Below are 13,506 nucleotides of genomic sequence, written 5' to 3' on the forward strand. Positions count from 1 at the left end.
TGATCACTCCGGTAGCTTTAGGAGCTGCCAGCAACTCGTACCAAACGATATGACAACCGCAGTATACAGCATGTATATACGTTGCTCTGAACTCTGCCCCAAACTACATCAATCATTCAAATATTAACAATTTAGGACAGATTATCAGAGTTTTAGGATGAAACGATGCCTGGCACTCGTCCCCGCATGTACTTGCTCGCAAACTGTTGCACTGGTGCCGCTATCGTTGGCTCACAGTGGGACAGCAGGAGGAGATTTCACTCCTCGCTCTCCCACACTCCTCTCAGTTCCCTTAACACAGCAGTCATTCAGTATTGAACAGCTGCTGTTAAAACTAAACACTCATTGTTCAACTCATCATTCATCGTTTATGCAGCCTAAACAATGGACGATGAGTTGAACGATGATCGTTCAGTGTAAACAGCAACCATTCAGTACTGAATGGCCAATGTGTTAAGTGAATGGAGAGGGGCGGGAGAGAAAAAGGATAGAAATCTCCTCCAGCCGCCCCGGTCCCCAGCTGGTGGCGCTGTGAGCGAGCCAGCGATACTAGCTCCTGTGCAGTAGCACGAAGCAGATGACACACAGGGACGAGTGTCAAGCATCGTTTGCCCGACATTTGGCCTGTGTAAATGGGCGTTAAGTCCTATAGACAACCTACAAACAATCCTAAATTAATTAAAAATCTAAAAAAAAAAAAAAAAAAAAAGGGGGGGGGGGGGGGTCGCCATACATACACGCAACTAAACTGACAAAAACGCACACGTACAAAATGGATTTCTCATTTACTATAAAGCTTTATGGAAATACTGCACTGTAAGAGAAAAGGTCAGTCACTATGAAGCACAAGCCACATGGTGACATAGAATGATAAAAATGCAGTTGCGTGTAAGGAATCAATCTTACACGTGAATTAGTTCAGTAGCCCATCAACACAGGTGGCACCAAGTAGTGGCGAGAAAAACTTTCTTCCTAGAGAGGAAGAGCTGAGCTGTGCCCGAGTACATACATCCCTCCGGCTGCTCGCACTTTCACACCATTTCACAGTACTGAGGTTTGTGAACATTAACAGAGAGCATGGAGAAAAAGGGGACTACAAGATGCTGGAAGTTTCTGGGAAACATTAAGGGCTCGCTCAGACAAGCATATTTGTCACACTGCTAGCAGCACACAGAACACATGTCTATAAAGAACCAATAGGTTCCTATACAAGCGTTCATAAGTATGGTTGTTAGGTGTGCCAAGCTGCGCGCACCTAGCAAAGATAGGACATGAGAGTGCAGGTCGCATGTAGTTCGGTGGTCCGCACAAAGATATGACATGTCCTATCTTTGCTGCGTGCTTGCCATAGGCTCCTATGTGAGCCTGAAAGCACGTAGTATGCACTTCGGATCGTGTGAACGTGCTACTTCAAGTAGCTGGAAGCAGCCCGTTCACACGATCTTCAACAGCTCTATAGCCGCAGTCTTTTTGCGCCGCTAGCAGCACGATTACTACGTTCATCTGAACGAGCCCTAAAGGATGGGACGGCTGCCAACAGTGTGCTCTCAAATATATAAGTGGCTGCCTTCTTCCCCTTTAATAGTAAGCTGGTGAAGTTAGGGACTTCGTCTATGACGGGAAAAGTCATATTAAAATAAAGTAATTACAAGATATATGAGCGATTAGTAAATTTGCTGATTTACAAAAAAAAATAAATCAAAAGCAAAATCCATTTATTACATCTGATTTAAGAGACTTTAAACTGTATTTATCAATTTTTACCTAAACAAAAAGGCCAATAATTGGTTATACTCCTTGTAGACTATATGTTTTGGCATATTACTGAAGTAACATCGTATCAAGTTCTCCACAGAGAAAAAAGGTGATGCCTGGGAAATTCCAGGGTAGTCAAAAAACAGGAAATCACTACTCACCAGGGTATTGACTGTTCGAGGGGACTTTAAACAGATTAAAAATAGTGTTCACCAGATATATAATAAGAGATTTATATAAAAAGGTTAAAAGAAAAAAAAGGAAGAACAGGGTCGGGATCAAACATTGATTTAAAGGGGTTGTCCCGCGGCAGCAAGTGGGGTTATACACTTCTGTAAGGCCATATTAATGCACTTTGTAATATACATCGTGCATTAAATATGAGCCATACAGAAGTTATACACTTACCCCCTCCGGTGCTGGCGTCCTCGTCTCCATGGCGCCGACTAACACTGCCTTCTCCTTCCATTAGACGCGCTTGCGCTGTGCGGTCTTCTGTTCTGTTGAATGTGGCCGCTCCGGCGTGCTCGCGCCGCCGAGGTCTTCTGCGCATGCCCCATTCAACAGAACAGAAGACCGCACAGCGCAAGCGCGTCTAATGGAAGGAAAAGGCAGCGTTAGTCGGCGCCATGGAGACGGGGACGCCAGCACCAGAGGAGGTAAGTGTATAACTTCTGTATGGCTCATATTTAATGCACGATGTATATTACAAAATGCATTAATATGGCCATACAGAAGTGTATAACCCCACTTGCTTTCGTGGGACATCCCCTTTAAGATTTTCCTTACCGTATTAGGTTGGCCTTAATTAGCTAATACTTATTATCTAAGCAAGCTTCATTATATACCAGGATGACTCACCTCAAAGTAAGAGTTAAGATTTTCTGACGGTTCATCACTGGATGAATGTAATATCATCATCAACTGGTTGATGGTGTTCAATGCAGCTCTTTTTGTGAAAAAAAAAAAAGTCATAAATACATAAGTTGTTACTAAGGAGCAAAAATCTATTGTGAATAATGGTAACTTGCTAGATGCCAATATTAGCACTACCTCTGAGGCCGCTTTCAGACAAGTGTATCTTAGCTCCATATTTGGTCGTATTTTGGGGACCGTAATATGGGGCTAATTGAACCATCTGGCTACTCACATGGCCACGTGTTTGTGGCGGTTTCCTAAAGACGCAGTAGGACCTATCTTTTGCGTTTTAACTGTATATTGCTATTATTTTCTATTGGACAAATACGGATTTGCCCTGTAGAAAATAAAATACACAAAGGCAAATACAGACCAAATACTGCTAAAAACATACTGATGACGTTCGGTTGTAATGTCATCTGTAACACGTCCGTTATAAGGATCCATATGACGGACAGGTTACAATACGCTCCTCTGACAGCGCACGAGAGCCCTTATTTTTTCAAGTCAAACTGCAATTTTGTCAAAAGGAAAGCAATAGGTTTCACAGGAGGTAAAGTTCATCGGCTCACCTGACTGGTGTCTGTGGAGGAATCAGAGGCGCTTCTTCTAAATTATTTTTTCGAGGTGTTCTCTCCTGCTCCAAACTGCGCAAAGTGTTTAAAAAGAAACAAAAAACCATTTAAATAATTCGACAATATGAGGTGAATAGCTGTCTTCCACACCAAGACCCTGCTCATATCAGAGTCCAGGACTTCAAAGCCTCCATCACAAACATAGTGCAATATCATGCAGCATGTGGTGCTATAACATAAGCCTAACAGACCCCCAGTATAGTCAATGACATCTATTTTAGTTAAAAGGTACATTGTAGCCAGATCAAGCTGTTCACTGACGGACACTTACAGGTTAAAGGTACCTTACTAATATAGATGCTGTACTGTAATTGAGTTCTTCTGTGAGATTTTTATCTCACTCAGCCATATCTAAAGTTGTGTTACAGCCAATTTAAAGAAGCTTTTTTTTTTAACAAATATAAACACTGGTGGCAGTACGGGGATGCATAAACTAAAAAACACACACAATTCTTTGTACCAGGGTGCATTCACACGAGCGTGTGCTGGATGCATACATAGGTGTACACAAAATCAGGGCACCCACATACGTGCACAAACACACGTGAATGCAGGTCCGTGCAGGATTGCTTTCAATGGGGCCACTGGCAGCAGCCGCGGCCCAATAGAATTCAATGGTCTGCCAGTAACTCCTGCACTTTTTAGGGGAAGGGCTTTAAATATAAGCAACACACACACACACACACACACACACAGCCGCTGCCGAAGCTCAGGCACGTCGAGCCGCTTGGGACTCGTCACTGTAATGAAGTTTTCTTTTAGCAGGCAGGAATTTCAAATCCATGCCTGCTGAAAGGGCTGCATCTGATTGGCTGAGCACTCAGCCAATCACAGACAGCACTCAGCCATTCATTGAATGGCAGCTGAGTGCTGCCTGTGAGTGGTCACAGCGCTCAGACAATCACAGGCAGTACTTAGCCGTGGCAGGGGATTCTTTACTCCCCGCTGTCACATTGTTCAGTGAGAAGGGGACTCCCGGCAGGGAATATTGACATGCACTACGGACCTATGGTGCACTCATGTCCTAGGTTTTACGGACATGTGAACACACCATAGGGAACCAATGGTTCTAATAGACGCGTGGTTATGGGTGCACGTATGTACACACAAACACCCTCGTCTAAATGCACCCTCTGCCTGTATCAGCAGGCTGCCCGGGAGGACAAGCAAACTAGGACATCATTTGCTCGTTCAAACGAGAAATCAGCAGATCTACACGGACCCTAACATTTGTTAGAAGATAGTTTGTAAGGCTAAAAAAAAAAGACTTAAGTCCATGGAGTTCCCCCAATGTTGTAGTGATATACAGCAGTGAGCCAACTTCTGATTAACTACTGCAGGCAGAGCTAAATTTATTTAATTTTTTCCCTTTGATACCTTAAAATGCAGGATTCTGACAATAAACAATAATTAATCATTACCTTTCTCGAACATCATCTTTCACAATGTTGTCACTTTCCAAAAACAGCCGTTCATCTATATCTTTGTTCCTCTGATAAAGCTCTTCATACTGTTGTGAAATGACATCAACCTGAAACACAATGTTATCATTACATATTGTAAAATTCACTACCGTCAGGAAATTAAATGAGCAGCGGGAAGTGGGCACCGTCATGACGAGAATATTTGTCAAGCCAGGGCCCTCCTGTGATCGACGGTGGGGCAACAGCTGCTAAAAACAGCCCCATCCTGGCACTAACAGCAGAGATCAGAGAAACCTCTGATCTCCACCATTATTAAAGCGCCAGCAGACAGTTCCAGGCTACACCGAGGACGGAGTGGAAGCCACTGCTCTGGTCTCTGTGCAGTGGCCGGTGCTCGTAACTGCAGGCACAGCTCTCATTGAAAATCAATGAGAGCTGAGCGTGAAATTTACTAATGCCGACCACTACACAGGTTTCGGATGCAGTGGCTCCCGCTCAGAACTCGGTGTAGCCCAGGACTGACAGCTAGCACTGCCTGTAAAACCCCTTTAAACACTATGAATGCAGTGATCATTGCTGAGAGGCCGAAAGTCGACTCTCCTTTAATTGTATCACAGGGACACAATCAGCAGATAGTCAGGGTCCATTGAAGGACCCCAGGGCTATCTGAATATATTCCCGGTTAGTGGTTATTTATATATGCCCTAACATCATCCTGTGTACAATGAGTACAGTGTCTAATGTACTGACGTTATATATACACATATTTAGCATACTCATGAGCTGTGGGCTCCTTCCCCAACACACTTCCCCTACAGATTGACAGATTTCACCCCATTGCTGTGCATAAGGAGAAAGCTGTCAATCAGCAGCTGGCACGGGCTGGGAGCTCGCAGCTCACAAATATGCTGGACTAGTGGTTCAAAGAGCTCGCAGTGCACCTCAACTCATAAACTGTTAGTTCAGCCACAATACATTCACAGAAAATGCACAGCTGCAATCAGTGGGCCTGTAATTATTGCATGCAGGAGGGGGGGGGGGGGGAAAGGGGGAAAAAAACACACACACAATAACAACTTTACTACATGTCTCAAAACATAAAATAATATGCATACATCACAAACCCAACAACCTTTACAAATTAAATATAATTTTATAGGCTCATTTATGATAAAGGTGAAGGGCCTGAAAAAACTGCTGCAGAACTAAAAATAAGGCGGCCTGCACACAGCAGAGACTGTTTCCACATGCGGAATCCAATCCAGACAGCGGCGTTTACGCGTACCTCACTTGTCTCCTTTATCTGTACTGTGAATGGTCTGCGCGGCTCGCCGTCGGACATGCGCAGTACAGATTTTTCTTTCCCGCGCTGTTGCTAGGTGAGGACGTGGTATCCGCAACGTTAATTGCGGATGGCCTTGGGTCAGACAGCTTTTATCGACTTTAATGGAAGTCATCCGTGTGGAGTCTACACAAAAATGGAGCACGCTGAGATTTTTCCTCTGCTCGCGGAAACCATCATTGGTTTCCGCAAGCGTGCATGTAAAAGCGAAGCAACACTCTGTCCGTGTGCAGGCAGCCTAAATAAAAAGCTAGTTGGATGTTACAAAACAATTGTCATTTCAAGTACAACTCGATCCAAAAAAGCCTCAAAACAATAGAATCATTTTTTAAGTGTTTTAACTGCCAAAATGCAGAGAGAAAAAAAAAAAAGAAAAAAAGTATTGTCCGAGTCCTCGAGGTGTTAAATACAGATGCTACACAAGTTCATAAACCGAGTGAAATAGTGGATTTGTAGAGCCTAAATGCTGCGTTATGTGGGAGACACCTCAGATGCAGGTATTGTAGCGAGTATAGGCAAGTCTGCTCCGTTCCGACAAGTTCTAGCCACACTACCAACATGCATTTCCCCACCCGGTTTCCTCCCTTTCCACAATCCCAGTGCTTAGTAGCAGATGAAGCTAATTATGACCTGGAAACAAAAACACTAGGAAAAAAATAGATAAAAGTGTCTTGGGCTAGGATTTACAGGAACTAGTTAATGTAGAAATCTGCAGCCAAATTTCTGTATTTGAGAAACAACATACCTAACGATATGTAATGGGGGTCCTCATACAAAAACAGTTAATTGAAAGGAAAACTGAGCTTCAGGATTTACAATACAACTTCCTTTCCAATTTGCATATGGCGGGTGTCCTGACAGGTCTATTTTAGGCCAATTTCACACGTGTGAGTGTGATGTCTGGCTGTGGAACACGGCCCAATATCACACTCGCCAAGGAATTTTCGGTATTCAGACAGATGGAAAAAGAAAAAGAAAATTTAAAACCTAGTTTAACCCTTTGCAATCCAATTTTGGATTCAGTGTTTCCTAGGGGGCTTTCTCTTTCTACCATTATACAATGGCACCATCTGCTGGTATGGGACATGCTGGAGAGGCCCTCAACAACAGAGCGGCCAGTAATATACAGTAAGAATACCCTGCCGGACGTCTTCCGACATTGGAGCTGTACATGCTTCAATTAGAATGTCTTCAGACGTCAGACAGGGGATTGGAAAGGGTTAAGGCCTCCCTTAGGGCGCATTCAGACGACTGTATATCTGCACTATTTGCAATGAAAGGAGGCGGAATGGGGGCGGGGCTAAGTCGCGCCTCTCTTCATTGAAAATAGTGCAGGGGGGGTGGAGAGGAGGCAGAGAGGGGGCGGGAGCTCAGAGCACTGCTCCTGGATCTTCCAGTCTCCTCCCCCTGCAGAGAGAGACGCCGTATATCAGCTGGGCGTGAAAACCCAGCCGATATACGGTCATCTGAATGCACCCTTAATTAAACAGCGGTTTTCGACGCTGCGGTTTCAGCAGTGTTCTCATGCATTTTTTACAACGTTTTGGCTCCGTTTTCAGCTGTTTTGGTCTGTACATGTATCCTCTGATGTGGAAAGTGAAGCAAAATGTTGCCTATATAAAGATTATTACATCTTCAGCACTACAAAACTCAAATCCTCTTTCATACAAATATACGGCATGCATGCCATCAAGGCCGGACTGAGGAGACAGGTAATAATCACTATAGTTCTAAAGCATAATTAGCAACAATGAATGAAAACACACAACTGGTAACAAAACAATCATTAACATACCTTTGGGAGCCCATCAATACAGGAAATCCCAGCCGAGTCCAAGAAGTCAACAAAGCTGGAGACATACACGTTTTTTACCTAAGGGAATCATGAAGGTGGATTAAAATAAAAAAATTATACTAGATCGTTAGCAAATCCAAAAAGGTCATACAATAACTGAAGGAACTTTACATGTGCAAGATAATCGAATACTCTGAGGAAACGGTCCCAGAATTGTGCTTTGTTGCTTAAAGTATCCTACATATGCATCCGTTCAGCATCCTATATCCGTGCGCTCCCTGCTGCAATTACTCCAATTAATTATTTTATAACGATACTGTGCAGATAATGGGGCAGATTTACTATCCATAATTCAACAGTCTTGTGGTGCAACTGGTCTTACATGTTTTGCAATGCATTTATCGTGTATCTTAAGACATTTTCGGGCAGTTTATGACTAGTCTGACAAAGCAGCGGGGCTTCCTGAGAAGGGGTGGGACCTAAATGCAACTGTGCAGCAAAAATTGCATCAAATTCTGGCACAATTTTTTGTCGTAAACTAAGCCAACCAAAATCTGCTATTATCAAAAATCACCGAAAAAAAGGACATATTAATTCAAAACCACCACTAGGCCATCATATCAATAAAAAATTACAAGAGCGGGTAGAAACACCATATCCCAATAGCAAGTGTGCAAATTGTGATATGGAGGAGCATAGCACAGATGATCACTCGTGTACCTACCCCACATTGGAGGGGATGCTTAGTAGTATACTTGCACATAGTAAAGGCATAGAAAGGGTTCCAGTCCCACCGATATGCTTAGTACGCATTGGAGGCTTACAGGCGATTAATGACACCACATACGATTCCACCCGGCGGGTTGCCCTGTACTTCAAAAGTGAACATTACACGAATCGCTGGGACTGGCATCCTGTGAATGCCTTAACTGTAGGCTATTGGAATGTGTCGTTTCTATCTTCCCTTCTATTTTTTATCAATATGGCCACCTATTTAATAGGTGGTATTAAGTTAGACTAGACAGTCTATGAGTGTCTTTGAGCAGGACGACTATCGTCCAAATAATCGTTCATATGAGCCAATGCAAAACAGTCACTGTGTAAACACGTCCGCCATAAGGGTGTCAAGCGATAATTCACTCGCTAGTCATTTTGTTTGAGCTCACGTGGTTGATCAATGGTCGCCAGGTGTAAATTTATAGTCATTTGGATTGGAAAGACTTGCAAACCAATTTGTATGGAGATACCCCTACGAACAATATCTTGGTGAACAACTTATGAATTAGTGCTCTGTGTAAAAGCCTTCAAATAACTGTTCGAAAAGTTGCTGAAGTTTACAGAGTGACTATCTGATAGTTGCTCAGTGTGAAGATACCCTAAATATTCGCCAGATTTATAATTCAGCGAGTCACTGTAATAATTCTGACACATTTACTGACGGTCTTGTTTGCACCAGCCAGACGGCATTAGTAAATCTGACCCAATGCGTCACTGACTAGATGATTAACATAAATAACAAGTTTTTCAACCGGATGTAAAGGCGAGTAGTGACAGAAGTGCTCGTTCTTATAAGTTTCATCTAGCATAATCTGTTTTTAGATAGAAGACCAACTAAACACCCCCGAAAATGCCAAATAGGGGGCCGAAAAGAAATCCTGCTCTAGTTAGGAGAATCAAAATGATCCTTCCTCCTCAGTTCAGTGGAAAGCACACTGATGAGCTCATTTTTTTTGCCAATTTTTTTTTTTTTTTTTTTACACTGAACAAAAAAAAAAAAAGGATAGTTTTTTTGAATGGTTTCACATCTGCATCGGGGATTTCGCTTTATTGCTCCATTCAGAGAGCAGGAAAGGGGAATCCCCGCGGTCGAATGGTTCCCTCTGTATATAGACCAAAAAGCGTCGGGCAGAGCCCATTGACTATAGTGGGGTCTGCCTGCTTTCCACCCAATTGCTCGGTTTTGGGATAGAAGAAAAAGCACTGAAGGCAGAACTTTTTCTTCCGGTATTTGCAGTCGGATCTGCTACAGAACCGCCTACCGGAGGTTCCAACGCAGACGTGAAACCGGTCTAATTTACAGTATGCTGCATTTGTAACATCCCAAGGATTAGATAAACATTTCTGGAGGAGATGTGCGATTTTGAAGAAGATAACCGGGAGTAACGAGGAAGCATTTAGTAGTATAATATAATATTCTGCCGGTCTCTACCCATTTATATATGAGAAGAAAACTGTTTGTACTTCCTTCACTAAAAGCAAACTAAAAACAGGGAAATTCTTACCTCATCCACAGGACATTCGTTGGCCTTACAAAGAGCTTCTATAACTCGGGAGTCCATTTCAGACGGCTGTGACGTGCAGGTATTCCTGTGCTGACCACGTCGGGACACACGGGTTGGTCCGTTGACAGATAGCCCATTCACGGCGCTCTCTACAGCCAAGTGACAGCAGGATTAGTACATGCTGACTTCCATAGAAATAGGTTAACTGGATAATTAAAGCATAAAGGTGGCAACCTAATGAAAGTCATTAATTACATATCTAAAAGTATTAGCAAGGAAAGTGCATTTGTCAGTAAAGCAGCAATTACAGCTGCTTGTCATCTTATTACAAGAACTTAGACAGTTTCCCCAATTAAGCATTTTCAACATGACTCAGACTCCACGACCTCCAACGGAGTGATGGGCAGGCCAAGAACAACAAGCACTCCCAACACGAGGATCAGAAACAAGAAAATCCCTAAAAACTCAACTGTAGGCATACTTCTGGAGAATAAAACTAACATTCCGCCAAGAGTGCTTTTACACGGGATGATCTGTTAGGCGACAGATTCCCCAACAGGCGGTCCCAGCGATAAATGTCCCTGTGGCTTTACACAAGAGCGATCAATACTAGTGAATGGAGGTGGAGACGGCCAGGGATCATTCCAGCTCGTCTGCAATAATAATGAGATGGCTGCTAAAAAGTCATCGCTACAGAAGTAGCAGCTTGTTTTGAGGCTCTGTGGTTAGAGTGACAACTGCAAACTTGTAATTTTCACTCTGACTACTGAGCCTCAAAACAAGCTGATATTTCTGTGGAGATCAATATAGTGACATTTAAAAAAAAAATAAAATCTGTGTGCAACTTAGGAACTTTATTTCAACAAGTTTCTGACAATACATTCCTTTAATGACCCGTTTACATGTAGCGATTGTGGCTCAAAATTCGCTCAAACAAAAGTGAACGATAACACAATTTTTGGTGACTGAGATGTCAGAACTTTTTGGGGGTATTTAGGGGTGATAGATTTTGAAAATGACATAAGGTTTTTCTCAATTAGCTTATGAAGATATGACATACGGCCATATAAATGTATACATCTACACATATTGTATCATACGTGTAATGACTGCCAATTAAAAGCTAAAAAAGGTACAAAGATAAATCCCAAGAAGCCTCGAACACGAATAAAACCAGTTTACTGACAGACTGAATGTTGCTGAAACTACATTTTTGTGATTTCCTACGTTGAGATATTGCTGGACATTCGCGCTGGAGGTTTCACCAGTAGTCCGCCATCATATGTGTATCCCATCGTCACTGAATGTCACAATCAATGCGAGTGCTTACCGTGGCTGTTGTGGATGTGTGTCAGCTGTTGAAGACAGCCGGCACCCACCATGTATGAAGTGCTTTCAGCTACCAATTGCATTCCATACAAACCCAGCACCCGAAGGCTGTACACGTATGACATTTAGGGTGAAGGTGTTAAAATCATTTTACCACATGTTAGGAATAAACACAATTAGTGTTACTGCTGATATTCTTAGTGTCACACTGAAGTGGGAGCAATAGTCTCAAAGGACCATAAATTTGAATTTCTGCATAAAGAAAAATACGAAAACACAAAATGAGTTGGGACATTTTTAAAGCTAACATACTATATGGTTCCTTGAGCACATCGGAGGGCGAGCGCTTGATAAAATATTCCAGAACACAGAGCAGCAACTGGAAGGATATTACAAGGTCATCTTCCATCTGTAAAACTTTGCCTAAGTAGAAAATAAAAAAAAGGGAAAATGAAAAAAATAGACAACTCAACATTTTGAGAAACCAAGGATAGAAATCTAAGACACTAATTGAGGGGCAGTAATAATCAATTTGTATCATTTGTTTCACAAATCATATTTACTAAAGTTTATATATTTTTCACATTTTACAACCTAAAAGGGCACTAACTTTTCAGACGATCTCTGCTCAGCTACTAGATTTTGTTAGTCTCATCATAACATACTTGCATTACAAAATGTGTTGCTTTACACCTGTCAATTATGTTTGAAGTGGCTGTCAATAGGGGGCTTCCTTCCACCGTCTCTGCAATCCACTGTCATTAGGTATAGAGCTTCTGTAGTGACAAGGACGCAGGAACGTTTCCATAGCAACAGAGGGAGTGGCTATCTTCCCAGACAACACCACCTGCACTCACAGGCTGCAGGCTGACAGATCTACACACACTGTAAAAACAATCTCCACAGTTTCTGCTCCCCTGCTGTTACAGTGTGTGGGTGTGTGCATTACATACACACATAGTGGGGTTTACTAATCATTTGGCCACTCTGTCTCTGAATGCCGCATTGTCTTGCTTAGGCAGAGGCACGGGCATTCAGATACTGTCTTTCTGCTGATTGGACCAGAGACAGTGCAATGCAGCATTGGAAGTTAAAGCAAGGAAGTCAAGACAGGGAACTACTGGCAGAATGGTAGGCTTGCTAAACGCACCCTCACTGAAAGTGGATTGCAAACAGCAGAATAAGAGAAAAACGGGAAAGGCCACCTGAAAAATCACAACTTACAGACATGAAAACAGGGTGCCAAAACCACAAACTTTCAATCATTAGCAAAAAAAAAAAACACAAAAAAAAACAAAACAATTTAAACTGCTCAGCGCAAGTAACAAAGAGTTTCCCCAAATTCAACACATAATGCCACTTTTAATGACGATTGCAGTCATTAAAGTTGAGTTATTTTTACCCATACCAATAATTAATTGTTCACCCAAGCCAATGAGGTCACAGTTCGCTCACGCAGTTCAGCAGTCAGTTTAAACACTAAGATAAATTATTTTATTTTTAACAGGATCGTTCAGTTCACTTTACCAGTGAATGAGAAGGACTGAACAATCAGTGTTTAAACCAAAAGATTAGCGAATGAATCAACGATGAAGATAAGTGAACGGATTGTCGTTCAATAGTTGGTCGTGTTTACTTTCAACAATTATCTGCTGCAACTAATGAAGGGCTTCAGTAGCTATATTAGGTGTGCTTGAGATGAAACACCAAATACCTGGACTGGCTAAGGCTTTGCAGACCAGGAGTTTCATTACGTTACAAATAAGGCTAAAAGGTGCTCTTAGACGGAACGATTACCGTACTAAAAATAAAAAAATATAAAATCATTCAAAAGAGCAAAAGTGAACAAGTCTAGACACCCGCCGACAACCGAACGATCATCATTATCTCTCGCTAGTCATTCATATAACGCAGGCATAAAAATCATAGGCTCCTTCATTTACCATTCGGTTAAATCAGCGCTCACTTATACAGCGAATGTGAAGAGTGAACGATTTCTTGTTTATTTAGACAGGGAGATACGTTG

At 42.3% G+C, this 13,506-nt stretch overlaps 1 protein-coding gene across 2 annotated transcripts in view; it reads right to left on the reverse strand.

Moving 5' to 3' along the window:
- RB1 (RB transcriptional corepressor 1) overlaps nucleotides 1-13,506 on the reverse strand; it is a 168,075-nt gene that overhangs the window by 133,345 nt on the left and 21,224 nt on the right. For both annotated transcript variants that reach the window (XM_066586021.1, XM_066586015.1), the window contains exons 7-12: nucleotides 11,793-11,903; nucleotides 10,152-10,300; nucleotides 7,870-7,947; nucleotides 4,730-4,839; nucleotides 3,246-3,320; nucleotides 2,617-2,704 (exon numbers count right to left, since the gene is read on the reverse strand). In XM_066586021.1, the coding sequence (XP_066442118.1) occupies nucleotides 2,617-2,704; nucleotides 3,246-3,320; nucleotides 4,730-4,839; nucleotides 7,870-7,947; nucleotides 10,152-10,300; nucleotides 11,793-11,903 (611 nt within the window). The remainder of the gene's footprint in view (nucleotides 1-2,616; nucleotides 2,705-3,245; nucleotides 3,321-4,729; nucleotides 4,840-7,869; nucleotides 7,948-10,151; nucleotides 10,301-11,792; nucleotides 11,904-13,506) is intronic.

The sequence above is a fragment of the Eleutherodactylus coqui genome, chromosome 1 (genome assembly GCF_035609145.1).
Source record: "Eleutherodactylus coqui strain aEleCoq1 chromosome 1, aEleCoq1.hap1, whole genome shotgun sequence".
Taxonomy (NCBI): Eukaryota; Metazoa; Chordata; class Amphibia; order Anura; family Eleutherodactylidae; genus Eleutherodactylus; species Eleutherodactylus coqui.